This window comes from Kogia breviceps, chromosome 3 (genome assembly GCF_026419965.1).
Source record: "Kogia breviceps isolate mKogBre1 chromosome 3, mKogBre1 haplotype 1, whole genome shotgun sequence".
NCBI lineage: Eukaryota > Metazoa > Chordata > Mammalia > Artiodactyla > Physeteridae > Kogia > Kogia breviceps.
In genome coordinates this window covers 971,348-997,872 of record NC_081312.1, presented here as the reverse complement: position 1 = coordinate 997,872, position 26,525 = coordinate 971,348, and the positions used below count along the sequence as shown (strand labels likewise).

The 26,525-nt window shown below is 68.4% G+C and overlaps 1 protein-coding gene across 1 annotated transcript; it reads left to right on the top strand.

The window, feature by feature from the left end:
• Nucleotides 1-264: 264 nt before the first annotated feature.
• On the top strand, nt 265-26,468 carry CEP170B (centrosomal protein 170B). Its single transcript, XM_067027631.1, has 19 exons — nt 265-351; nt 3,299-3,430; nt 10,462-10,551; nt 11,971-12,051; nt 12,894-12,950; nt 14,204-14,342; nt 14,993-15,097; nt 15,231-15,713; nt 15,901-16,625; nt 16,708-16,878; nt 17,341-17,431; nt 17,580-19,295; nt 20,542-20,785; nt 23,043-23,202; nt 23,448-23,591; nt 23,706-23,794; nt 24,238-24,331; nt 24,477-24,528; nt 24,726-26,468. Exons 2-19 carry the CDS (start codon nt 3,326-3,328, stop codon nt 24,893-24,895), a joined length of 4,716 nt encoding a protein of 1,571 aa, XP_066883732.1. The 5' UTR covers nt 265-351; nt 3,299-3,325; the 3' UTR covers nt 24,896-26,468.
• Nucleotides 26,469-26,525: the final 57 nt, after the last annotated feature.

The window sequence follows — 26,525 nt, the reverse complement described above, 5'->3', positions numbered from 1 at the left end:
GGGGCTGGGCCCATTCGGCGGGGGTGGGAGGGGTGGGCGCGGGGGCGGGGCCCGCTGAGCCTCCGGGGGAGGGAGCCGCGCTCACCTGGCGCTCCGGGCCCGCCCTAACCTGGATTTCCGGGGGGCGGGGCGGAGCGGGGGCGGGGCCTGGCCGGGGCGGGGCGGGGCGCCCGCAGACGTCAGGGACCCGCCGCGCGAGGCCGGGCCGCCGCTCTGCCCGTGGGCTCGCCGGGCTGCCGCGAGCGTGCGGGCCGCGCCGGGCATGTCCTAGGCGGCGGCCCCGCCCAGCGCTCGGCCGGCCGGGCGGGAGGGCCGGGGCCGAGCCGGGGCCGAGTCGGGACCGAGCCGCAGGTAAGACGCGCCGCTCTGCGCCCGCGGCGGCCGGGCCTCCCTGCTCCCGCACCTGCGCGCCGACGGGGCCGCGCGGGCAGCGGGCAGGGGGCGGGGGAGCGGAGCCCGGTGGGCCGGACAAAGGCGCGGGGGTGGGGGCTGCCGGCGCACCTGGCCAGGTCGGTCCTCGCCCCCGCGGAGGCGGCCCAGGTCTGAGTCAGGCCGGGAGGGACCGCCGGGCGCGCGTCTACGCGGCCTGGAGAGGGGGGCGCTGGCCCGGGCGCCGGGGTCCCCGCCCAGGCACCGGCTGGGCCCTCGCCGCGCCCGGCGAGCGCTGATTCAGGAGAAGGCGTCGCTCCCTCCCCCTCCGGGCCCGGCGCTCCCGCCCGGCCTCCTCCCGGCCTGGTCTCCCCTCCCGCGGTCCCTTCCTCCGTCTCCCTCCGTCTCCCTCCACCTCCCTCTCTCCTCATTTCCCTTCGCCGCCGCCGCCTCTCCGCTGTCCCGGCCTCCGTTCAGTCTGCGCTTTCCAGCCGCCCGCCGCCGCTCTCTGCCCCTCCCGGCCCCTGCCCCGGGCGACTCCACCTCCTCCCTCCCCTCCAGGCGGGTGGCCCTTCGCGGGGGGACAAGTTTGGGGTGTTCAGTATTCTCCCTCCTAGCAACGATGGCCAGCCTAGCCCTGAACCGGCCGCAGGCTGTTTGGGAGCGTCCACGACTCCAGGCCTGGGCCTTTTCGAGATGGGCTGGCAGCGGCAGGGGCGGCCTGGCTCCGCCACAGCCGCATAATCCGGCTTTGGGGGTTTGGCCTCCTTTGCCATAAGCAGAGGCTGTGGCCTCCTCTGGGTGGGGTCCCCTTCCCAACTGCCCATCACGACCTGGTGGCAGGTGATGGCAGAGTGTGGGAGCTGGGCTGGGCTGGGGGCTGGGTGGGGACTCTCCTAGAGAGAGCACTGTCATCTTCTCCGGCTGTGCTGGTGAGGCCTCCGGAGGCTGCCGGGCCTTGGAAGTGCCCGCCCCTTTGGCTTCCAGAGCTTTTGCCCCTCTGGCTGGACCCTGAGGAAGGGCAGGGGTCCCAGGATGAGGGACTCTGGCCGGCTGGGGCTGTGTTCTGGGTGGATTTTTCGACCTCTTCCCACCTGCTTGCCCGAGGTGACGAGGGTTTGCCATGGGTTACATGGTCACTTGGGCCTTCACCGATGGGTGGGGCCTGGTGTTGGGAACTGGCTCTTAGGAGCCTCAGGCTGAGGCTCTGGGTGTGGGCGGTGCAGGGACAGGGCCTGGGGATACTCCCTATGTCCTGTGCTCCCGCCAGGTGCCAGCACCATCTTCTGTCTACCTCGTTATTGTCTCACGTCTTAACTAGTCTTCTGCTTGACCTGACATCTGTTCTGCACACTGTGAGTCAGATCGTGGACCCAGGACCTCCAGGGCTGGCCTCACGGGCGTGTGACACACGCTCTTCCGTGGGCCCCGCACTCAGACCCTGCGCCGGGTTTAGCATTCTGCTCTCGCTGTTTGGAAATCCATCATAATTTTGGAGCAGGCCTACTGCATTTGCATTCTGCACTTAGGGATGCAGCATGTCCTGGGCCCTCCAGGGCCTCCCCCCTCACTCCCGGACAAGCCACAGAACTCCCAGGAGCATGTGGCCCAGCCTCTTGGCCCTGCCTGTTCCCTCTGCCTGGAGCATGACCCCCAGATGTTCGCATGCCGGCTTCCACCCGCTCCCAGTGAGCCTTCCCTGACCACCCTCCTTAGATGGACCCCTCACTGCTGCGCTGCTGTCCCCACCCCTATGTCTCTCTGTGCCACTCGCACCTTCTCACAAGCGGTTTCCCTTCTTGCTGCCCACCTCCCTGGCTGGAGGGAAGCCCCGCGATGCAGGGACAGTGTGTGTCTCTCAGAGCCCAGGACACCACCTGGCGCGTGGCAGGACTCAAGACACGTTTTACCCAGTGTGTGTGTGTGTGTGTGTGTGTGTGTGTGTGTGTGTGCGCGCACGCGCGCATGCGAGCTTCCACAGGAGAGCGGCCAGGGCACTTGTAGGCGGTGCTCCGGGTGTGTGTGGAAGCTGTGTGCACACGTGTGGGGCACAGGTGTGTCTGCACATTCTGGTACCTGTGCCCCTGTGACACGGCTCTGGGCAACTGGCATCTGTGTGAGAGCACATGCACACTGGCTGCGTGGGGCCCCGGGCTGCCCCAGGGCCTGATCTCGGGTGACATCGGCCCTTGTCGTCACTCAGGCTGTCCCCTCTGTGCCCCGCAAGGCACCATGATACCCCCGTCCGTCCTGACCATATCAGCCCCCAGGATCTCAGGCACCAAAGCACCACCTCCCTCCTGGGCACTGGAGGGACTGCCTGCTGCCCTGACCACCTGGTACTGTCCTGGCCTGGGGGCGTCTGCAGGGCGGCCACAGTGGCCGCCAAGGGACGTTCAACCCCGTCTCAGTGGCAGGCGTATTGATGGCTCAGGGCTCTCGTCTCCAGCCCTCTCCTCCCAGCCCCCTGCCTGGGCCCACCCCAGAGTGTCCAGCAGGGGGAGGCAGAGCCTCTGGTTCAGAGTCTGTGTCCTGGGTGTGGCCCTAGCCTCGTGGGGACCCTGAAGGGCCATGCTGAGTCCCACCTGGGAGCAGCTCCTGCGGGCCACGGGGACACATGTGGGTCCACGCGCAGGCAGTGTGGCTAGCACCCCATGCACCCAATCTCTGGCACCCAGAGAGAGAGAAGAGGCTGTGTGTGGACCTAGAGTGTAAGGGAGGACCGGGCGACCTTAGCCTGGGAGGGATCCACGGGGGACAGGTGCACTTGGTGAGGGGCCGGCCTGGAGCCCAGCATTTCTGGAAGCGGCCACTGCGGTGCCATGAAGGGGCTTGAACCTCATCGGGGCAGGATCTGTGCTGGCCTTTGGGCTGTCCGGGGACCCCAGCCCAGGCAGGGGAGCCCTGCTCTGACGACTCCTCCCCGCAGGGCCGGACGGGCCTCGCCAGCGCCAGGATGAGCGTCACCTCCTGGTTCCTGGTGAGCAGCAGCGGCGCCCGCCACCGGCTCCCCCGAGAGCTTATCTTCGTGGGGCGCGATGAGTGTGAGCTCATGCTGCAGGTGAGTGCGAGCGCCGGGCGGGGAGGCGCCGCCCCGCTTGCTGCGGGGCCCCTGGGGAGGAGGCCCGGGCGTTTCCCCCTGGGCCCTGGGCCCACAGCGGGGCTCGGGGGCCTCGGGTGGGTGTGTGCACTCGTGGGTGAGGGTCCCTGCCTCTGCGTATTGGACCATTTCTTTTTTTTTTTTTTTTTTTTTTTTTTTTTTTTTTTTTGTGGTATGCGGGCCTCTCACTGTTGTGGCCTCTCCCGTTGCGGAGCACAGGCTCCGGACACGCAGGCCTAGCGGCCATGGCTCACGGGCTTAGTTGCTCCGCGGCATGTGGGATCTTCCCGGACCAGGGCACGAACCCGTGTCTCCTGCATCGGCAGGCGGATTCTCAACCACTGCGCCACCAGGGAAGCCCTGGACCATTTCTGATGGGAAGGTGCTATCGGATTCTGAAGGTGGCGGGGCCCACCTTGGCAAGGTGCCCGAAAGCAGATCCGTCCACGTCCTTGTTGTCCGGGGCCCCAACAGGGCCGTGAATCCGGGGGCCACAGGGTCAGCTCTGACCACCAGAGCTGTCCAGTGGAAGGCTAGTGCCCTGGGGCGGGGGATGGGGGCCTTTCTCAGGCTCGAGAGGCTGGCAGGGCACTAAGAGCCAGGACACCAGCACCCGGCAATCGGGAATTTCTCTTTGGCCCTGAGTTTGAGTTCAGCCAACCTTGACTTCCATGGGGTGCACACGTCCAGCTCCTAGGAATGAGGAAGGGAGGGGGCGGGGGACTTGACCCAGTAGGGTCCACAGGGTTTCCCCACCCTCCTGGGGTGATCGAGTTGGGTTCCCTGCAGCCCTGACCCCTCCCCGGGGTGGCACCTGGATCCGTGTCCCCAAGCCCTGCCAGTCCCACACACCCACTATGGGAGTCTCAGGAGGAGTCCTAGGCAGGGCTGCACTGCCCGGTCCAACCAAGCGGCCCACTTGGGTGCAGGGTGAGACCCCTCCCCTGTTCCACGTGCAGCCCTGGCTGCTGCTGCCCACTCACTCCCTGGGATCCATGGGGCTTGGGCTGCAGCCGGGGGTCCTGACCACGTGCATGTCCACTTGTGCAGCAAATGCAAGGCCTGTCCCTGTCCAGACACCCTGACTTCTCCCCAAACGTCCTCTAATTTGCCTGATTCCAGACCCAGCAGGACCTGCCCTTGCTTGTTCGGTCTTTTCAGTATCTTTGATCTACAGCCGTCTCTCCCTTTTTCTCTTTGCTTCTTGCCTTTGGAAGACAGTGGGTCTGTGCAGGGCTGGGTGAATGTTTTCTGTAAAGGGCTGGGTATACATTTGAGGCCTTGCAGGCCACACGCCTCCATCACAGCCACTCAGCTTTACTATTGTTGGGAAGACAAAGGGTGGGCTGGTCACTTTGTGGACGTTGGTGTGTCAATTTCATATCATTTTCATCTGTCCTGAAAGAGTCTGGTTTTTTTTTTTTTTTTGACCAGGTAAAGTGTAAAGACTTCTCAGGCCACGACATAAAGCAAGCGGAGGCCGTAGGTCACCCCCCTGGCCTCCTCGGGTGGCCGCTGCGGGGGTCCTGATGTGGCTGGTGGCTCCCTGATGGTGTCACGTGACATGACCTCCGTTGTCTGTCCATTGGCGAGCGATCCACAGGGGTCACCACGTTTGGCCCTGACCCCTGGCCGGGAGTTGTGTGTTCCCTGCTGTGACGTTACTGTGTGGCTTGTCGACGGCCCTGCCCTTCCACCAGCGTGGCTGGGAGGGCCTCTCCTAGGAGGTGGCACTCGACGGGAGCCTGTGCGTGCTGGGGGCGCAGCGTGCTCCCCCCTGCCGCCCGCCGGCTCTGTCCCTCACCAGGCCCTCGCTCTGCCTGCTTCTCTTCCCAGGGGGTGGGGCAGAGGCTGCCGGGACAGGGGGTGGGCAGGGTGCTCAGCGTGAGTTTGGGGTCCAGTTCCTAGTTTCTGGGCTGATCAGTGTGGAGCCCTGAGCAGGGTGGAGGGAGGGGGGATCCTCAGCCCCGCATGCTGGGCCGGCCCTGGCCTGGGTGCACCTGCGTTTCTGCCACAGGCTGTCCTGGGCAGCGTGGCCGTGTCTCCATCACACGGGGAAACTGAGGCCCAGGGAGGTCACGTAGCTGTAGAGTAGGTGTGGGGATGCCGCCCCTCCCAGCGCCTCCCCACTCCAGCCCACCTGCCCCTTGCTCAGGACGCCCGTCCTCTTGCTGTGCTGTCCTGCCAGCCCCCTTCACCCCGTACTCTTCTGTGGAGCCCCTGCTAGGGAGTTCCTCACCTGCACACCACGGCCTCAGTCCCCACGCCACCGCCCGGATGGCCACTGCACACGCCGTCCCCCCCGCCACAGCTTCTCCCTAGGATGGCAGCTCCAGGCTCCCTGGCCTCTTGGCGCCTGCCTGGCGGCCCCTGCGGCTCTCCCACTTGCCCTGGGCTCTGGGTGTACAAGACCCCTCCCTGGAGGTCCTGTCCACACCCACAGCCTCGGTTTCCACCTCTGCTCACGTGATGCAAATGGGTGCGGGGACAGGCACGCCCGGCCACTAGGCCTCCTCGGGGCCGCAGCCGCTCCCCACCTGCCTGGCTTTCCGGGGTCCTCCGCGCCTGCCCCATCCTCACCCTCTCCCTGCCACGTGCTCCCGGAGCACCCGGGCCTGCCCTCTGTGAGTCCTGGCATCCATTCCCACATGTGTCACTCGATGGTCACTGACCCCACGCTGGCGCCTGGGGTCTCCATTCCAGGGCTGGGCCGCCCACAAGCACACAAGCAGGAACCCAGTGACCCCCCAGGAGACGAACCCCAAGGTGGCACCGCGTTTGGGATGGGGGGCTATGGGGCCGACTGGACACGGTGACTTTGTACTGAGAGTTGAGGAGTGGGAGCTTGGGGGGCGGTGCTGGCGGAGGCGGGGGGGCCCTCTGCCCGGCGGGGAGGGGGAGGCGGTGTGGCGGGAGGAGACGAGGCTGGGGAACGGGCCATCCAGGAGGCTGTACCACAACCGAGGCAGGAGTGCCCACGCGTGGACCTCGGAGGGGCGGGGGCAGGGGCGCTGTGTCCCAGAGGCAGAGCCGCCAGCCTGGCCTCATGCCGCCACACTCTCCCGCTGGGCCGCCCACTCGCCACGGGTCCTGGCCCCCAGGGCAAGCCTGGCACAAACTGGGCCAGTGAGGACGTGAGCGGGGACACGGGCCCAGGTCTGCCTGGTGTCCGGGCCCAGGCTGCCTGCTGTGGCTCCTGCCCCTGTGTCCCCGGGCTCTGGTGCAGGGCGTGTGTGTATATACGTGTGTGGATGTGCACGGGCGAGTACCTCTGCATCGGCACACGTCTGTGCACACATGCGTGCACACGTGTGTGGATGTTGTACGTGTGTGTGTGTGTGTGAGACAGAGGGAAAGCGTGTGCATGTCTGTGGCAAGGTGTCTTCTCTGCCTTCGCCTGGTTTGCCGCGTGGGAGGGGAGACAGCTGGGACTCATCTGCACGCATCCTTACCCGGAAAGCACGGCCCCAGAGACACAGCTCGGGGTCCCCCCGCACACACAGGCCATGGGCGCTGCGGCCCCGCTGGGGTGGCGCTGGGTGTGAGCTGGCAGGAGGGTGTGCCCAGAGCCTGGGGTTTGGGCCGCTGCCAGATCCTGGGCAGGGCTTTCACCCACGGAGGGCGTCAGACCCAAATTTTGGAAGCACGTCTTTATTCCGTTTTAAAGTGACTACAAACAATTAGGTTCTTTTCCAAAACTCCGTGTGTTTGGAGCCTCTTGAGGCTGTTTTACACGTCTGTGCCCCATCCGCTCCACTTGCCACGTGGCCTGCTTTGTGTCCTTTTAAGTCTTGAGTCCTGCCTGGGCCAAGGGGCCACCTCCCCCTCGGAGTGGGCTTCCAGCCTCTGGGCCCCTGGGCTTGGGGCGGGGCTGGGGTCTGCCTCGGGCCCGGGAGGGAGGGAGGGAGGGAGGGAGGGAGGGAGGGAGGTCTCTGGACGCGGGACCCTCCCTGCCTGTGCCCAGAGCTCCTGGGGCTCTCCGCAGTCTGGGGAGGGGCTGGGGCAGCCCAGGCTCTGGGTGCAAACGTCGGGGAGCCTGGGGCTGAGGGTGGGGGGGACGGGGGGGTCTTGCTGGGAAAGGGAAAGTGGGCACCCGGAGAGCGTGGCCCAGGAGAGGGCATGGCACCTGCAGAGGCAAAGCGTCTGGCCAGCAGGCAGGCGGGGGGCAGACTGAGGGCTGCTGACCAGGAAGGCCAGCGGGGGTCGCCGCCTGGGCCTGAGGGGGGGTGGCCAGAGCAGCCGGGTGGGGGCTTGGTTGGTGGCCTTCCCTAGGGAGGCTGAAGGGCCAGGTGGGCAGGGAGGAGGAATTGGGTTTGGCCAGGCTGGGCTTGAGTTGGAGCTCTGAAGCTTGGAGAGGGAGGGAAGGTGTTCAGGCTGGAAAGGTCAGCCCAGAAGCCCCTCTAGGGGGCTACACCTCGGCAAAGGTAGTGGCCAAGCCTGAGGCACAGAGTGCCCTCCTGTCGTCGTCCACCACGTCTGCCTCGGGCCAGGCGGAGCCCCGATCCCGCCACATCCCAGCGTGCAGCCACCAGCAGCCCCTCTCAGGCCCGTGGTCCCCGGGAGCCCGATACCCGGCCATGTGGAGGGCAGAGTCCGGCCCCATTGGCGTGCAGGTGATGGGCAGGGCTGAGGTGGGCAGGTGGCTGGGCACGGAGGGGCGCAGGAGGAGGGGAGCCCCCAGCCCCTCAGTGAGCCCCAGGCCTCCCAGCTGCCAGGCTGGACTCTAAGGGAATGCCTGACCCACGGGGCCACCCAGGGGGGCAGCTCCCTGGGCTGAAGTGGGGCGAGCCCAAGCACGCAGGCCCCTGGGGCAGTTGCTGACCCTTGTCTAGGCCGCCCGGGGCCCGGGGCCTGGCGCCTGGGGAAGCTCTGCCAGCACCTGCAGCCGGGAGACCGAGGCCCAGAGGAGGGCGTGTGGGTCCCCCCAGCGTGCCCTGCCCCCACCCTTCCTGGGCCAGGCCAGTGGGAGGGCGTGGCTCGGGGACCAGCGGGGGAGTCCAGTGGAGGAGGTGGTGCCCACATCCAGGGCACAGGCTGCGGCCAGGGTGACCTGGAGCTGTCTAGCTTTGGGTGCTGACTTTGAGGAATTCGGGACGGGGGAAGAGCTGAGGCCGGGGGCGCGGGGCAGGGGGTCTCAAGGTCAGACTCACCTCGCCAGAGACCCGTTGCTTTGGGAGGCAGGTGAGTTGGCACTGGAGCCCTGCCAGGATTAGGCCTGGGGGCTTCCCTTGGCTCACGGGGGTGGCGCTGGGGCAGATGGCTCCGGGCTGGCCTCTGTGTCCAGGAGGCCCCGGCTGGCCCCGCAGACTCTGCTCCCCCCTTGAAACTTCCCCTGCACCCCTGCTGCCTTCTGGAGGACCCAGGGTCCGTGGCAGCACGAGGTGTGGGCCTGCAGGCCCCCGCCGGGCCCCCGCTGCAGCAGCAGCATTGTGCGTGAAGCCAGCCACCTCGGGCCTCTGAGCCCAGGAGAGGCTGGAGCCCTCACAGCCCTGCCCGCCGCAGTCTCCTTCCCAGGTCCTGCCCTGGCACCTCGGCCAAGCGGCGTGACCTTGGGTGGGGGCGGGGCGGGGCCCGAGCCCATGTCCACCCCCCCCACACCCTGCTGTGCACTCCTGTCTCTGGGTGAGGGAGGCCCAGCCTGGGAGCTCTAGTCCTCCGGGGAGGGTGTTGGGCCCCCCCGGAAAGTGGCCATTTCTGGATGGTGCCGGAGGGGCTGGGTAGGTGGAGAGAATCAGAGAGAAAGTGGCTCCGTGGAGGTGGCCGCTGCCTCGGGGGAGGGGTCTGGGCACTCACCTGTGAGAACTGAGAAGCCTGGAGGCGGGTGATGCAGGGACTCAGGTGCTGGGTCTCCCTCCCAAGGGCCGGGCCATCCTGTCCCAGGCGGTGGGGAGCGAGTGTGTGGTCCTCGTCATTCCTGTGACACGCTCTGGAAGTGGGGGGTCCTGCGTGTCTTGTGTGGGCCCTGCCGGGCAGGTACCGTCATCTGCCCGGGGCTGGGCCCCAGCACCCCACGGTTGGCCGGTGCTGCTGGTGTTTCCTGGGGCTGCCCCGGGCCTGGGCTCCTCAGGTGGTGGGGGAGGGATGCAGCGGCCGCACGGGGCCTCCAGCAGCGAGGTGTGGGCAGCGGGCTGGCGGCGGTGATGCTCTCTGTGTCAGGACCGGCCACCCCCTGGCTGGGCAACGCAGCTCGTGCTGGCGGCGCCTGACCCAGCAGAATGTGGCCCTGTGGCCCCATCCCCGCCTCTCTGTCCCTGGAGTGGAGGGGCTGCAGCCCTCCAGCTTGACTGTGTGAGGGAGCCGGGTGGCTGGCCTTGGGGGGAGCCCAGGGTCGGCCGGGGGCCAGGGCAGAGCTATAAGCGCGCGGGGCGGGGCTCCCTGCACGTGTTCACGTGCGTGTGGCATCTGGGTGACAGGGTGTGCTCAGGATGTGTGAGCTCTGTGCACATGAGCAGAAAGCAGTGGGGTCTGAGGCACGTCACGCGTGTGTGCGCGTGTCCGTCACTCCGAGAGGTGTGCACTGTGGGCCAGGCTGGGCGGGGGAGGGCTCCCCTCCCCCCCAGCATCCATAGCACTTTGATCCTGCCGCCCCCGGCCAGCCCGGCCTGCCCTTGGGAGTGAACAGCGTGTCCCAGATCTTCCGAGCATTCCCAGCCCCTCCCACGCTGACCCAGGAGCAGTGGCTGGTGTGGCAGGGGAGGCACTGGCCTCCTGGTGCCGTGGAGGGCTGCTCACAACGGGAGGGGCCCCGCGGCCTGCTCCGTGGCCAGGACGGCTGGCTGGGTCAGGCCTGGGTGGGCTTTCTGGGGCACACACGCTTGAGGTGTGGAGGCGTGGGTGGGACCTCGTGGGCTGCGTGGCCAGGGGCCTGGTGGTGGTGTTGTGGTCGGGTGGGGGAGGGTTGGAGAGTGGGGAGCGGGGCCTCCTGCAGGGTGCCTCTACCTCCTGGGCCACCTGGCCCGGGCGGCCACCCGAGGGTTTCTGTGTCTCCCCAGTCCCGCAGTGTGGACAAGCAGCATGCTGTCATCAACTACGACCAAGACAGGGACGAGCACTGGGTCAAGGACCTGGGCAGCCTCAATGGGGTGAGTGCAGGGCCTTTGTGCTGGCCCCAGCCCTCTTCCCAGCCCAGTTCCACCCATACCCTGGCTCCACCCTGCATCGTGGCCCCACCCCCTGCCCCTCTCCAGGACCTGCCCCCTGTGCTGGCCCCACCCCTCCGTGACCCCTCCCACGGTGCCGGCACCGCCCCCGCCCCATGGCCACACCCATCTGCATTGGTTCCCCACTCCTGCTGGGCCCCCCATGGCTCCACCCCCTCCATGGCCCTCCCCCTGTGACGACCCCACCCCCGTTCGTGACCCCTCCCTCAGTGCTGGCACCACCCCAGCTCCATCCTCACCCTGGCTCTGCTCCCTCATCGTGGCCCCACTCCTCTGCTTTGTCCCCACCTGCCGCCAGGACCTCCTGCTCTGGTGGCCTTCTTGGGAGGGCTCCCACTGGGTGGGGCCTCTGGGAAGTGGGGCTGCCTCCTGGGTGAGGAGGGAAGTGGGCCCTCAGGTGGGCAGGGGAGGCCATGGGACCTCCTGCAGGCTGGGAAATGGGGTTCCTGTGATAGATGGGGCTGTGCTGGGGTACCCTGTCTTACGGGGGATATGTGAGCTCTTTTGTGAGTTGGGGGCAACAGGGACAAGGAGGTGACCAAGAGGAAGTTCCTGGCTGCAGGAGCAGAGAGGGGTTCAGGTGGAGACAGGGCGGGAGGGACAGGGAAGGGCTCTCTCTAAGGTCCAACATCTGTCTGGGTGCCTTGTTCTTTCTGTGTTTGGTCTACTGCCCTGGGAGGCTGTTTCAGTAAGAAAACAAACCACCAGCCTCCACCCCCTTATACCAGCTGAGGAGGGCCCTTCCCCCCTCCCTCCCAGCTTGTGCAGTCCGGCCCCCTGCATCCTGAGCGGGGGTTCCCCCAGGAGCCTCAGGCTGGCTCTGCCTCTGCCATGTGAGCACTCCAGCAAGTGCGGGGTGCCACCCCCCGGCCCCCCTCAGGGTGCCCCCAGCTGAGGGTCTGCCCCCTGAGCCCCTCCTCCCTTGGCACCCCATCAGATGAAGCGTCCCTGCCTGAATGGGCTGCACAGTCTCACCGGCCTTGCCCCTGGGCCACCCTGTGGGTGTGCCTCTCTGCTCCCAAGGGCTTTGGGGGCTGGGCCCAGCATGAAGCTCTGTGTGGAGGAGAGACGGGGCCGTCTCACAGGGGTGTCCATGGGTTCTGTGCTCGAGGGGCTGTGTCCTGGGTGCTGGGTGGGGTCTGGCGCCTCGGCCCCCTTGGCCGATCCTCCTGCGGCCGTCTGTCCTGTGGTCCCGTTGGGGTGTGAGGCTGGTGCGCCCGTGCTGGGAGGACGGTGCCGGGCCCAGAGCATCACAGGAGGGCCTGGTGGTCCGCTTCTGGGGGCTCCAGAGTCGTCGGCCCGCCTGCCGTGGTTCATCTCCGCCTCCTGCCTACTCCGCAGACATTCGTGAACGAAGTGCGCATCCCGGACCAGAAATACGTTACGCTGAAGCTCAACGATGTCATCCGATTCGGCTACGATATCCTTCTGGGGGCGCTCACCCCTCCTGGCCTCCCCCTCTGTCCCCAGGACCTCAGTCGCCCTGTTATGCTGGAAGTGGGTGGGGACCTCGGGGGGTTAGAGGCAGGAGGGTGAAGCCCGGGCTAGGCTCCAGCCTGAACTCCAGCCCCCCCCACCTGCGCCCCAGCCACAGACACCTTCTGCCCTCCCTCGGGGCTGAGCTCACACAGGGCCCGAGGAACGGGAGAACTTTCCCGGGACCCGGAGTCCTGGTGTTTCTGGGGGCCGCCCAGGTGTGGCTTTCTATACTCGGGACGTGGGTGAGTGGGGGCCATGCCTCTGCCCTGGGCAGCCGGGGACCGTACGTACGTACATGTGGCAGGAGTGCATCCTCTCCTCCGTCTGCATTTGCCTGGGCACACCCGCCGGCGGGTGTGGACCCAGTGGCTGGCTGAGGCCCTCCCCACCCCTGAAGCCTCAGGAGGCCCAGGGCTGAGGGCTGGTCTGGGATGGGAGCTGGACGCATGTGGCATGGCCTCTGGGGCCCTGCTGGGCTCCTGGGCTGAAAGTGGGATGGAGAGCATCCCCGCGGACCTAGGGCACGTGTGTGCGGTGACCTGGAGCAGCCTCTGTCCTGTCCCCTGACTGGGGACAGCACGGCCTGCAGGCTGTCCCTGCAGTGTGGATGCATGGCCAGTGCACACGCATGGGGGGCAAGCTTGCAGGCATCTGCACCAGCCTGCCCCCACCCCGCGTTCCCTCTTCTTCCACAATGCCTGGGAGCAGAGGGCCCCCGAGGGAGGGCCCAGGCCCCGCCCCCCGCCCCCTTCCTGTTCCCTGTCCTCCTTAACGCGCTGTCACATTCCAACATGTACGTGCTGGAGCGGGTGCAGCACCGAGTCCCCGAGGAGGCACTCAGGGTCAGTGCTGGTGCTTGGCCTGGGGCCCCTGCACCCCTGTGTCCCCACAGCCCTCCGCTTCCCACTCTGCCCATTTCCCCCAGGCCGCTGGGCCACCCTGGCCCGAAAGGGTGCCGTGAGTCAGCCTGGTTTGGCCTGCCCTGCCGGATGGCCCAGTCTGGCAGGCAGGGAAGATGGTCATGCCCCCCCCCCCGCCCCGCCTGCCCCGCGCCACCCCACCCCACCCCACCCCACCCCTGGCTGATGCAGTTCCAGATGGCTGCTTTGCCCAGCAGGAGGGGTTAGTGGGGAGGGAGGGGAGGAGGGCGGGAGGGGGGAGGGCCCCACCCGGGGAGGGCCCCACCCGTCCCCCACCCGTCCCCCACCCGTCCCCCACCCGGCATCTTGGGTACCGGGAGGACCCTGATCAGGCTACCGTGGGTGGGGGTGGCCAGGAGCAGGCCGGAGGCTAGCAGGGGGGCAGCCTTTGGGGACAGCCTCGTGGGAGGTCCTGGGTGAGGGGCACCGCCGAGCACCCTTCCTTCAGCTGGGGCTCGCAGGTCCCGGTGTCGGGTCACGGCAGGTGGAGCCTCTCCTTTGCCCTCGCTCAGTCGTGCAGGTGTCATGGAGCTGACTCGGGGGACCCTGCCCAGAGCCTCACCCAGGAGCCCCATGGCGAGGGGGTTGTGGGGGAGGCTTAGTCCCATTTTCCAAAGTAACCGTGGGCAGCACAGGGAGTGTGGGCGGCCTGCCTGGCGTCACACAGCCGTGAGAGGCGGGCTGGTGTGAGCCCGGCGCTGATGGCCGCCGAGCTCAGCCACGTGGGGCCAGGCACGCGCAGGCGCAGGCGTAGGCGTATGTGCACACACATACAGGTGCACGTACACGCGCACAGGTGTACGCGCACACACGCACGCACACACACACACGGGCACGTACACGCAAGCACGGACAGGCTGCTGCTCCCTACCTCCCACTGCTCCTGAGGGCTACCCCACCCCTCTCTCTGGAGGGGCCTGTGGGTGCAGTCTCCCCTCTTGACGGCTGCTGTCCACTCCCTCGTGGAAGCTTGTGGACCTGAGGATGCCCCCAGTCCTGGGCGCGGACCCCCAGCTTCTTGCCTCGTGACACGGGCACGTCTTAGGGTGTCTGCTCCGCGGGGGTTGTGAGGGAGACCGTGCCACTGGGGGGCGGAGGAGTGTCCAGGCAGGCGCCCTGGGCGGGGGCGCCCTCCCGAGGCAGCCCCCGCCCCTCACCCCAGCCACTGCCCACAGCACGAGAAGTACACCAGCCAGCTACAGGTGAGCGTCAAGAGCCCGGCACCCAAGAGGAGCGAGGCTGTGCCGGAGCAGGCGCCTTACTGCGAGGCCGTGATCCCCAGGCCAGAGAGGGGGGACCGGAGACCGGGGCCAGGTAGGATGATGTGCAGAGGAGTGCGGGAGGGGCAGGGGTGTGCACACAGGCCTTCATCCACCTCATCCAGGAGCTGACCTTTCGCCCCTGCACCCTGACCTACACACGTTCCCCTCCCCGCACAGCCCCCTAGCACGTGTGCCTGCACCCCTGCACCCCTGTAGAGACAGCCACCCGTGCAAACCCGCATCCCTGTCCTATGTGGTTCAGTCACACCGCAGTGGCTCCCAGCCCCAGGTCGCCTATCAGTGACCCGAACAACTTACAGCCCCTGGGGGAGAGGCCAGCCCTGGGTGGGGCTCGCTGCTGCCCTCCTGCTCCTCTGTCAGGCAGGCCCTAGGGGCAGAGGGCCCGGGCCAGGCTCAAGGGATTGCCTGCCCCAGGGCCGAGGTGCTGAGAACAGCGCAACCCCAGGGACGAGCCTCCCCAGAACAGTCACCCTGTGGGGAGGTTGTCACTGCCGTTGTCACCCGCCAGGGTTGCAGAAGTGGGGCTCAGGGTGGCTGGCCCAGGTCCTGGGCAGCCGCAGATCCGAGCTGGGAGGTGGTGCCAGGGTCCCCTGCAGACCCCAGCATCTTCTCCAGCTTCGAGTCTCTGCCTCTGTCTGTGTTGGGGCCACAGGGACCCAGGGTCAAACTCTCCCTCTGCAGAGGCGGCGGCCTACCGCACACCACTGTATGGGCAGCCCTCCTGGTGGGGTGAGGACGATGGTGGCAGCCCGACGGAGGAACGGCGCCAGGATGAGCCCGACACGGGTAAGTCCTGGAGGGCGGCCTGCCCTGGAGGTGCCCTGTCGGCGGGGCCGTGGGCGGGGAGAGACAGCGCCGATGGTCCTCACGGGTGTGGGTGGGGTGAGGGTGCCGCCCGTGAGCACATGTTCCCCCACAGAGCGGCCCAAGGAGCTGGCTCAGCAAGACAGTGACCTCGTGGGGACCACGGCCGCCTTCCGGGCCCCTGCGGAGCCGCAGGGCTACTCGTTCCGGCGGGAGCCCAGCTACTTCGAGATCCCCACCAAGGAGACCCCCCCGCCGCGGGCCCCAGAGGTGCCGGCACACGAGGCACCCACCAGGGATGCGGAGGCGGGCGGGGGTGGGGTGGCCCCCGTGGTGCAGAGCCACGCCTGCTTCACCATCGAGTTTGACGACTGCAGCCCCGGCAAGGTGAAGATCAAGGACCACGTCACCAAGTTCTCCCTGCGCCAGCGCCGGGCCCCTGGCAAGGAGCCCACACCCATCGAGGTGGTCTCTGCGGAGACCAAGGTGGCCGACTGGCTGGTGCAGAGCGACCCCAGCCTGCTGCACCGGGCCGGCCCCGCCGACGACCGGCACAGCACCAAGAGCGACCTGGCGGTGCACACGCGCACCCTGAGGGGTGAGTGCGCGGCCGTCTGCCCTCGCGGCGGGGGCCGTCCGGCGCGGCCTGTCGCTCCTCTGGGCCACGCGCGCTGGGCTCTCGGCGGGGCGGTGTGTCCCCGGCCACGCGACGGCGGTGGTTGTGTGTCGACCCCCGGGCGTTTGCGTTCCCTCGGCCTCATGCGTTGGGCCCCCGCCCCCTCCAGGCCACAAGCACGAGGACGGCACGCAGAGCGACTCGGAGGACCCCACGGCCAAGGTGTCCGGGGCAGCTGGGCTCCCCTCAGAGGCCAGCGGGGAGCAGGTGCGGCTACAGAGGCAGCTCAAGCGGGACCCCCAGGAGCTGCTGCACAGCCAGCAGGCCTTCGTCATCGAGTTCTTCGATGAGGACGCGCCCCGCAAGAAGCGTTCCCAGTCCTTCACGCACGCGCCGCCCGGGGACTCCAGGCCCGACAGGCGCCGCGGCCCCGGGGCGGCCGACAGGGACCGCCCGGCCGCCCCCGCCGCGGCCTCGGCCCGGGGGGCGGGCAGCAGCTCGGGGCCGCAGCGGGCCGGCTCGCTCAAGCGGGAGAAGACGGAGGAGAGGCTGGGCAGCCCCTCGCCCACCGCCCGGGCCCCCGCTCGCCCTTTCGGCAGCGTGGGGCGCCGCTCCCGCCTGGCCCAGGACTTCGTGGCCCAGTGCCTGCGGGATGGCTCCCCGGCTGCCCGGTCAGGCCCCGAGAAGACCCCGCCGACGCTGCCCGCCCCCCCACTGCCCCACAGGGCCGGCCCTGTGGCCCCCTCGCCCCCACCGCCACCCCCTGCTGACCCCCAAGTGACGAAGGCACGCAAGCAGGAGGAGGACGACAGCCTCAGTGACGCGGGGACCTACACCATCGAGACGGAGGCGCAGGACCGGGAGGTGGAGGAGGCCCGCAAGATGATTGACCAGGTACCCGTGTTGCAGCGGGAGGCCTGGGAGTCTGGCCTCGGGCGTGGGCTCTGACCTGCTGCCCGGCTGTCCCTCCTGGCAGGTCTTCGGGGTACGGGAGTCCCCTGAACTCTCCAGAGCGTCCTCGGCCGCCTTCCGTCCAGTTATCAGAGGGGACAGAGACGAGCCTGGTGACGGAGTGGCCCAACGGATGGCCTTGCTGCAGGAGTTTGCCTCCCGGCCAGTGGGCGGGACCCCCCAGGTGGAGCCCCAGGTATGTGGGACTGAGCCCCGACACCTCCCTGGGGAGGGACTGGGCAGGGAGAGGACAGCGTCTGGGCCGGGGCCCCGGTCGCTGTGTCCTGTACGCACTCGAGGGCTCTGGTCCTGCCCGAGCTGTGGGCTCCGGGCCCTGGTGCCCACCTGTGCAGAGGGATCCAGGCTGCCTGGGTATATGTGCCCATGGGCGGGGCTTGGCTGCGTCTGGGGGGCGGGGACCGCTGACCTCCAACCCACTGAGTAGGGCTGAGACGTGGGTAGTTATGCCAGGGTCCTGCAAGCCAGGTGAGGCCACGGGGGCCCTCTGGCTGCTTCTGTTGGGCCGGTGGCAGGCACGGGGGTGGTGTGGGGGCCAGGTGTTGGGTTGGGCAGCCTCACCCCCTCCTGCCCCCAGCACCTCCCCGTGGGGCTCCTGTCTCTCCCTGCCGCGGACACGCTCCTGTCCTCCTCTTGGTAGGGCCTCCCAGTACCAGGCTCTCCCGGGGGTCAGAAGTGGGTGTCCCGCTGGGCCAGTCTGGCCGACAGCTACTCGGACCCAGGCCTGTCAGGTAAGTGGCTCCAGTGCCGCAGCAGGGAGGGGTAGCCGGCCACCAACTAGGCAGATGACACGTGCACGTCCCTGTGCCCAGGGGAGGGCCAGCTCCTCGTGTGGGCCCGCGGGCAGCACTCACTCTGACCAGCCCCCTGCTCTTCCAGACGACGGCCCCGGGCGTGGAGCCAGAGAGCCGGAGGGAGCCCTGCCTGTGCGCCAGCGACGGCTGCTCCCACAGCCGCCCGGCGACAGGGTGCACAGCCCCGCCGGCCCCGAGGCCACCAGGAGGAGTGGGCCGGGGCCGCCGGAGCTGGGAAGCGGGCAGGCCGGCCTCCTCCTGGGACCCGAAGACCTGGAGCCCGACAGCCTCAGCGATGCCAGTGGGTCGGACGGAGGCCAGGGCCCTGAGCCAGGCGGGGGCCTGCAGGAAGAAAGGCGCGGGAGCCCCCAGGAGGGACTGGCGTGGACGAGGGGCCGGCGCTCACCGAGGGCCCCTGGGGAGCCGGCCCCCACCTCGTTCTTCGTCGGGGACCAGAAGGAGGAGGCGGCCTTACCCAGGAAAGCGACTGTGGCTCCAGGGCAGGTGGAGGGCCCAGGGCGGGCAGCGCAGCCCAGCCCCCCGACACGGGACAGCGTGTACGTCAGCACCCGTGGGCGGATGGTCGTCCAGCTGCGGACGGGGCAGTCCCCGGAGCCCGAGGGCCCCGCCCCAGCGCCCCCCAAGGAGGCCCCGGCGTTCGTCCGGCAGGAGAGCTTCACCAAGGAGCCGGCCAGCAGCCCCGCAGCTCCTGGCCAGCTGCCGTACATCCGCAGCCACCCGCTCCTGCAGGACCTGGCCGTGGCCCGGGCCTCGCGCGTGGACCCGCACCCTCAGGACACCCAGCTGATCCTGAAGGAGACAGAGACGGCGCTGGCCGCCCTGGAGGCCAGACTGCTCTCCAAGTCCGTGGAGGAGCCGGAGGGTGAGCTGGGCGGCGCCCCCGGGCCGCCAGAGGACTCCCTGTCCGGGGACTCCGACGTGGACACAGCCAGCACCGTCAGCGCGCTCAGCGGCAGGAACGGGCCCAGCGCGCAGCCCACGGGGCCGCGGAGGGAGAAGCCGCCATCCCCGCCCGCAGCGCGGGACCCGGGGGGCGCCGGCCTGAGCAGCGCCCGCGAGCGCCTCTCCGAGAAGCAGCGTCGCCCGCCGGGCCCAGCGGACGCGGGCCACGGGGAGCCGGCAAGGCGCCTGGCCGCGCGGCGTGGCCACGGGCCCCGGGGGTCCCTGGACTGGCCCGATGAGGAGCGAGGCTCCAAGCTGGCCCACCTGCCCGGTGTGGACACGGTCACTTCTGACCACGAGACCTCCGGGGCCGTGGGGGCAGGGCAGTGGGGGCCTCGCCGGAAACCCACGGCCCCACCGCCATCCCCTGCTGCCCGGGAGGAACAGAGCCGCGGCTCAGCTGGCGTCCAGAAGGTGCAGCAGGCGCTGACCCGCTCCAACAGCTTGTCCACCCCACGGCCCACGCGGGCCTCCCGGCTGAGGCGGGCCCGGCTGGGGGATGCCTCGGACACGGAGGCCGCAGATGGCGAGCGGGGGCCCCCAGCCAACCCCGAGCCGGCGGGGCAGCCGGCTGCCGAGCAGGCCAAGAAGCTGTCACGCCTGGACATCCTGGCGATGCCCCGCAAGCGGGCCGGCTCCTTCACGGGGCCCAGCGACGCGGAGATGGCCCCCACCCGCGCCGGCTTCTCCGGCCGCAGCGTCGAGTTGTACTGTGCCGGCCGCAAGCCCGCCGTGGCCGAGGCTCGGGCCACCGCCAGGAAGGCCGCCAACACCACCACGGTCCCCCGCCAGCCCTTCAGCAGGGCCCGCCCGGGCAGCGCCCGATACTCCTCACCCAGTGAGTGCTGGGGGCGGGAGGGTGGCCCTGGGTCCGGTCGGCGTGGGCAGCGTGTCTGCAGATTCCTGTCCGTCGGCCTTTCACCAGCTACGGGGCCCCCAGTCCTGGCCCCGGAGGAGCCCCTTTTCCCATCGGCGGATGTTTCTCCCCCCGACACACATGCACGTGCACCCGGGTGGCGGGCCTCCCGCAGCCCCCAGGCAGTCCTGGTGTGAACGCGGAAAACCCCGACCATCTCCAGCCTGGAGGGACTGCCCCTGACTCACAAGCAGGCCTGGGTGACTGCAGATAGGGGGCTGGGCCTGCTCCTTCCTGGAGTTGCGGACCCCCCCGCCCGTGTGCAGCAGGGAGGGACGTCTGCCGTGGCACCGGAGCTGGCCCCCTGCCGGCGTGGACGTGGGCATCCCTGCAGCCAGGCCCGCCCTGTGCGGGGACTGACCCATCCTCTGAACGAATTGGTTTAAGGTGTCAGCACCGCTGGTCCAGCCCTGTGCTGCTGCTTCCACACCTGCCCCAACCCCCAGCCCCTCCCGCACCCATAGCCTTGGAGTTCAGGCCCCTCCCTGCCCGCCAGCTCTGCAGGGGGCCAAGGTGGCATCTGCCCCATGGCCAAGCGGTGAGGGCCACACCTGCTTGGTGGGAACCCGCTGCCCCGCCCTTCCGTGTCCTGTGCGTGTTTGCGGCCGCCGCAGGGGCTCAGCGCAGGGGTGGGCGAGCGGTCCGGGCTGAGGCCGGGCAGGTACAGGGAAGGGCTGTGGTGGCTGAGCCGGGTTCCGACCACGGGCTGTGTGCGGCCACGTGTACGGCCCAGCCCAGGGCCGTGGCTGGCCCACGTGGAGTGGTTTGCCCCCACCCGGGCATCTGCAGGCACCCATCCCCAGTTCCCTAACCCTAACCAGGGGCGCTGGCTCCCGCCCGATGGGCACACAGGCACAGACTCCTCCCCCAGAACGCGGCCCCTGCCACTGCCAACCAGCCACGGCCCTGGGCTGCTCCACAAGGGCCCGTGGACACTCCGGGCTGCCCGTCTGTGCACGTGCTTCTGGGCGGGCAGTGGCCTTGCAGTCCCCGGAGCCCAGCAGCTGCTGGCGCTTCAGCCCAAGGGCGTCTGAGTGCCGGGTTACCAGCCGCCACACAGCTCATCCTGCAGCGCCGGGCTCTTGCCTGGAGGGGCCCCAGGGCTGCCGCAGGTGCTGAGGGCTGCTCTGTTCTGTTCTTGCTTTTGGAACCAATTTGCTCACCCGAGACGTGCGTCACCGGCAGCAGGGCTCGGATTGCACGTCCACGTCCGAGGAGGAGTACGGCTCCCACCACGGCTCCCCCAGACACACCCGCCCCCACGCCTCAGCAGCCACGCAGACCCCACGGGCCGGCGGCTCTGGCCGGGCCCGAGCCCGGGCCCCTGGCCTCCGGGACACAGATGACGAGGAAGAAGAGCCCGACCCTTATGGTTTCATTGTGCAGACAGCCGAGATTGCTGAGATCGCCAGGTGAGTGGGGCCAGTTGACAGCACACGCTGCTGATTCACAGGGTTCCTCTCCTCGGGACTGGGCTGGGGGGTTAGTTCCTAAAAGGGCTTGGGAAATGCTTGTCAGGGGGATGGATAGATGGGTGGATGGATGGATGACGGGTGGATGGGTAGTTGGATGGGCAGTGGGTGGTTGGATGGATGGATGATGGACGGTTGGGTGGGTGGGTAGTTGGATGGACGGTTGGGTGGATGGGTAGTTGGATGGACGGTTGGGTGGATGGGTAGTTGGATGGACGGTTGGGTGGATGGGTGATGGACGGTTGGGTGGATGGGTAGTTGGATGGACGGTTGGGTGGTTGGGTAGTTGGATGGACGGTTGGGTGGATGGGTGGTGGACGGTTGGGTGGATGGGTGATGGATGTTTGAGTGCACGAAGGGATGGATGGGCAGTTACATGGGTAGTGGGTGGTTGGATGGATGGATGCAGATCTGCCCAGAAGGGTGGGGGAATCTCTGGTACAGGAAGGGCTTCACCAAGATTTTTATTAAAGATGAGTTCCTTCATGCAGTCATTCAGTGGAAGGATCGCCTCCAGGTCAGGCACTGGAAAGGGGGGTGCAGAGGTGGCAGGGAAAGCGAGTGGTCTTTCGCTGAGCAGTGGTGGGTGCTGTGATGGCTTGGCGCTGCAGGGTTTGTGGAGAGGGCAGGAGGTGAATGGCTGGGGCTGGTGAGTGGTGAGTTTTGGTGCCAAGGATGCTGAGCTTGAGACAGTGAGGCACCTGGAGGGAGGCGAGCGGGGGCAGGTGGCTCCTAGGACAGTGGCCCACTTGGGGGATGGAGGTGTGGGCGTGATCGGCGTGAAGGTGACCGAGGCTGTGGGCAGTGTGAGGGCGTGGAGAGCGTGAAGAGAAGTGGGCTGGGGTCTGAGCTCTCGGGACACCTGGGGGTGCTTGGAGAGAAGTTGCCTGTGCAGAGTGGTGCTTGGGAAGGCGCCGAGGAGTCGGCCAAGGAGATGGGGTGGGGTTCTGGAGGGGGGTGCTGCACCTGGGGGAGGGAAAGGGGGTGGAGGTGGAAGGAGAGAGGAAGGGGAAGTGGGGGCTCCCTGGGGCTTCCCGAGTGGGCGAGCTTGAACACACTGCGTGCAGGGTGCGGAGGACAGAGGAGCGGAGGGCGGGGCTGGCTGGGGGCAGGGCCACGGGTCCGGTTGCCAGCAGTTCGAAGGGGGTCTTTCCGTGTTTTTTGATGTTGGAAGGGTGGGACCAAGTCAGGGACCCCTATCTTGATGGGGCCTGGGGCAGCCCTTGGTGGGAGGCAGAGGCCAGCCAGGGAAATTTCTCCCGCTGTGCCCAGCGCCTGTCGGGAGGGGCTGTAGTTGCTGCCGAGAGTGGACGGGCACGAGGGCTGGCTGGGGGGCGCCCTGAGCGGAGCTGCGACAGCTGCTTGCGGAGACCTGGGCCTCGGTCCTTGGTGGGTCCTGGGGTCCCGTCCCTGGAGCAGCTGCAGGTGTGGGAGGGGCCCGAGGGAGCCAGAGGCTGGAGCCCGTCCCCCCCGCCCCGAGCCTGACCGAGGGCTGGAGTAGCGCAGAGTGCGCCGGCCACGGGGCTGAGGTGCTCCGAGGGCGGGCGACGGAGGCTTTTGGCTCCAGCCCTGGGGCTTCACGGGCAGTGGGCAGCAGGGAGCTGGTCCCCAGCTGGCCCGTGTCCTTTCCTGGGTGGCCTGGGAGCCTCTCAGGGAAGCGTGTGTGACCGTCGTCAGGGCGGAGGGGACGGAACTCTAGGCTGTCTCTGGGGCTGCAGGCTTGGCCTCCCTGCCCTGTGGAGAGTCCCTGGCCTCTGGGCCTGCCTGGCTCTGACCCTTGTCAGTGCCCCTGCCTGTGGAGTGGGGCTCGTGGGGCCCTGGTGGCCAGAGGAGCAGTGGGTGTGGCCCGGAGCCTGTGGGTGTCTCTCCCCACCCTTCCTCCCAGGGCCACGCCCCAGCCCCCCCACCTTCAGGGGGTCAGGCGCTGAGGCGCCCAGTGGGAGTCCCTCTGGCACTGCTAGTGGCTGGGTGGGTGTCGTTTGGGCCAGGCTGGAGGCTTTGTACCCGTGGCCCTGCCCCTCACCCAGTGGCTGCCTCCTGGGAGGGACTCCCACCCTACCTGGGCATGGGGGAGGGGGGCTTCTGCCTGTGGGGTGGTGACGTCGTGTCCCGTCTGGCTCCTGTCCCCACACTTCCCTGCTCTGAGACCGGGCCCAGGAGGACCCCGCAGGACCTGCCTTCCCTCCTGCCGCTGCAGGCTGAGCCAGACGCTGGTGAAGGACGTGGCCACCCTGGCCCGCGAGATCCACGACGTGGCAGGAGACGGCGACTCGCCGGGCTGCCCGGGGCCTGCCCACAGCCCCTCTCGCGCCAGTGCGCCCGGCACCCCCGCCTCCACCATCTCCGCCCGTGAGGAGGTGAGCCTGCCCTCAGCAGCCCCTTGCACGCCCAGGTTGGGGGCCGTGGCTGTGAGCCCTGCCCGGGGCCGCACCCCGTGCCCAGCACTGCCCCCCACCAGCCACCCTGAGAGCGCGGGCCCGGCACCTGCTCCGCGAGGGCAGGGCGCCCAGGGACCCTGAGTGGCCGGGCGGCATCGGCTCCGTCCACTGCCTGGTGGGTGCCCCGCCCCACGGGCCACGCCCCTGCTCCCCCACCTCTGCAGCTGGTGCAGCGCATCCCCGAGGCCAGCCTCAACTTCCAGAAGGTGCCGCCCGGCGCCCTGCGCTCTCAGGACCTGGACCAGAACATGAACGACCGCTGCGAGGACACCCTGGCCGGCAAGACGCGGCTTCGGAACCGTGAGGAGGCAGGCGCCCCTCCCCTCGGAGAGCTCGCTCTGGGCTCTGGGCCGCGGCAGGGCGTGGAGGGCACGGGGCCTCCTGGGGCGCCCAGGCGCCGGGCTGATACCGGGTCCTCGCAGGTAATCTTCGATAACCTGATGCTGAACCCCGTGTCCCAGCTGTCCCAGGCCATCCGCGAGAACACGGAGCACCTCGCTGAGAAGATGAAGTGAGTCGGCCCGTGTGCCCGCTGGCCAGGGAGAGCCCCTGGGGGACGGGCCAGGGAGTCACTGCTCCTGAAAGGACACCCAGCCTGAGGCCCTGACACGGGTGCAGACACGTGCCTCTGCGCCAGGACCGTGCAACGCGTGCGCGCTTGCACATGCGCAGTTTGGCAACCAGACCCTGGGCCTGGGAGGGTCAGAGCCTCCAGGATGACCCGCTCCTCCCTCCCTGCCCCCTCCCTCCTCCCAGCCCTCCCCACATTAGGCCCAGAGACAGGACACTGGTACCGGCCTGCCAGGTCCTGCTCCAGGCCTCAGTTTCCCCCGTGCCCAGGAGGGGCTGGCATGGACGTCCCCGTGGCTGGTGGGCTGGCTTGGGAGGGTGCCATGCCTGGGTCTCCTGGTCACTGTCCTCTGCTTGTCTCCACCCCCACCCCTCGGGGCCCAGGATCCTCTTTCAGAACACAGGGCGAGCCTGGGAGGACCTGGAGGCCAGGATCAACGCGGAGAACGAGGTGCCCATCCTGAAAACGTCCAACAAGGTGAGGGGCCCCCTCAGCCCGCTCGGCTGCAGGGAGACTGGGGGAGCTGCCCGAGCCCGGGACCCCGACTCCTGCCCCGGAACCCCAGGGAGAGTCGGGCGCTGGGCGGTCCTGCTCCATCGGCCTCTTTCCCGTCCGCCTCCAGGAAATCAGCTCCATCCTGAAGGAACTGAGGCGAGTGCAGAAGCAGCTGGAAGGTGGGTGTGGCCCAGACCCGGGGGCTGCACTGGTGCCTCTGGCCGTGCGGGGCGGCGGGGCGCAGGTGGTGGGAGGGCTGGCGGGGGCCTTGGTGGGGCCTGGCTCACCCCCACAGCTAACCGGCCAGGAGGCCCCCGGGTGGGCACAGAGGCAGGGCAGGGCCCTCCGGCCGTCCTGACCCTCTGCGCCTCCTCAGTCATCAACGCCATCGTGGACCCCAGTGGGAACCTGGACCTGCTGACCGGAAACCGGGGTTCTGCGGGCTCGGCCCTGCCGGCGAGGAGCTTCCCGCAGCGGGCGAACTGCGGGACCCCCGGCCTCCCGGACCCCTCCTTCCTCCCCGACACGGAGCGGTTCCTGATCTAGGTGGTGGGGCCGGGCGGCCTCCCCACATCCTGGGCCTGGACAGTTCACCACAAAGACTCCCACACGTGCCATAACCCCGTGGGTGCCCAGGTCCCCCCTCAGCTCCCAGCGCCACCCCCCCCCCGCCCCGCTGGCCTCCTGGCCCAGCTCCCGCTGTGGCCGATGCCAAGGGCCAGTGTCCGGGCATGTGCCCAGCCTCCTCTCCATCACTGTTATTTTGTCGTTAGCTTTCAAGGAAGGGGTAGTTTGTGCCATTGCAGCAGCCTCCCAGGCCCGGAGGGTCCCGCTCTGCCTCGTGGGCTGGGGGACACGTGCGTACCCGCCCTGTCCCTCTGTGCTGGCCGGGACCGGGTGGGGGGAGAGGACTGGGCGATGCGGTCTTTCAGTGCCAAACAGAGCGGGGTGGCGGGGAGACGCCTCGTGACGCCCCGGGACTTGAGGCGGCAGAGTGCAGGCTGGGCGGGGCAGGGTGATGGCAGCTCCCAGCCTCCCCAGAGCCTGGTGGCCCGGGGCAGGGACGCAGCCTGTGGAAGCATTGGTGGCAGGAACCCCGCCGCTTCGAGCCTTTGGTGCCAACACAACTGCCAAACTCACTGAGCGCGTGGGCCGGGCACTGTGCGCTCACACGAGCCCAGGTTCAGCCCGCCTCGCGGGCGCATCCAGGGAGGGGGGCGGGGCCCGGCACCTCGCTTCAGTGGTTCTGGGCCAGATGCAAGGGAGCGATTAACCAAAGTGGCCAAAAACCGGGCTTCAGAAGCTCCCCGGACAACGTGCCCCCCCCCTCCCCTCCCCGCTGTCCTGCGGACTCTGTGGGCATTAACTGGGTGCCTCACGGGCCTCTGTGCTCCAGGTCCTGTGAGGGGGGGGTAGGGACAGACCCCCAGGAACAGTATATTTCTCAGGATTCTTTCAGCTGGGAACGTGCCAGGCGAGCAGAGCCCGGCCCCCTCCTGGGGGCTGATGTTTCCGCAGCCTCGACGCCAAAGAGCCCACTGGCTGCGGCAGGTGGGGCTGGGGTACCCCCACCCTGCCTGGCACCTGCGCTGATGTTGATTTCGGGACAGGGCCGACTGGGGGGGCGGGGTCACCGAGGCTGGACCAGAGGCCAGCGGGCGCGGGTCTGGGGCCGCGGTAGGTGACGCGTGTGTCCGTGTTTACATTTAGCTGATGTGGAGCCCCGGGCCCCCTCCCTGATGTGTACGTGTGTGGGTGTCAGTGGGGTCCGCGAGCCTGCTGTGTGCACACGGAGGAGGCGCCAACTGGTGCCCTGTCCCGCGTGCTCCGCACAGCTGCCCACGGCCTGTCCCCGGAAACGAGCGGTGGCCGGCCGTCCACCACGCTTCCCTCCGCACCCCCCGCGGTCATCGCCGTACAGTTTTTTTATTCACAAATTCATGCTCCCTCCCTCCAGTCTTCGCCTTGGGATTGGTAACTTATTTGTCTGGCTTCTTGGAGGCACCTCTGTGCATTTTGTCCTCAGGTGGTCTTATGGATGTCTTTCGGAAAATGGTTATTTTATATGATTTGTCATGAAATTTGTTCTAATAAATCATTCTTCTATCATGTGGCAACATGCTGGCGTTTGTCGCCTTGGCCTCATTTCTCCAGTGGTGGTGTTTTGGGTGGGGAG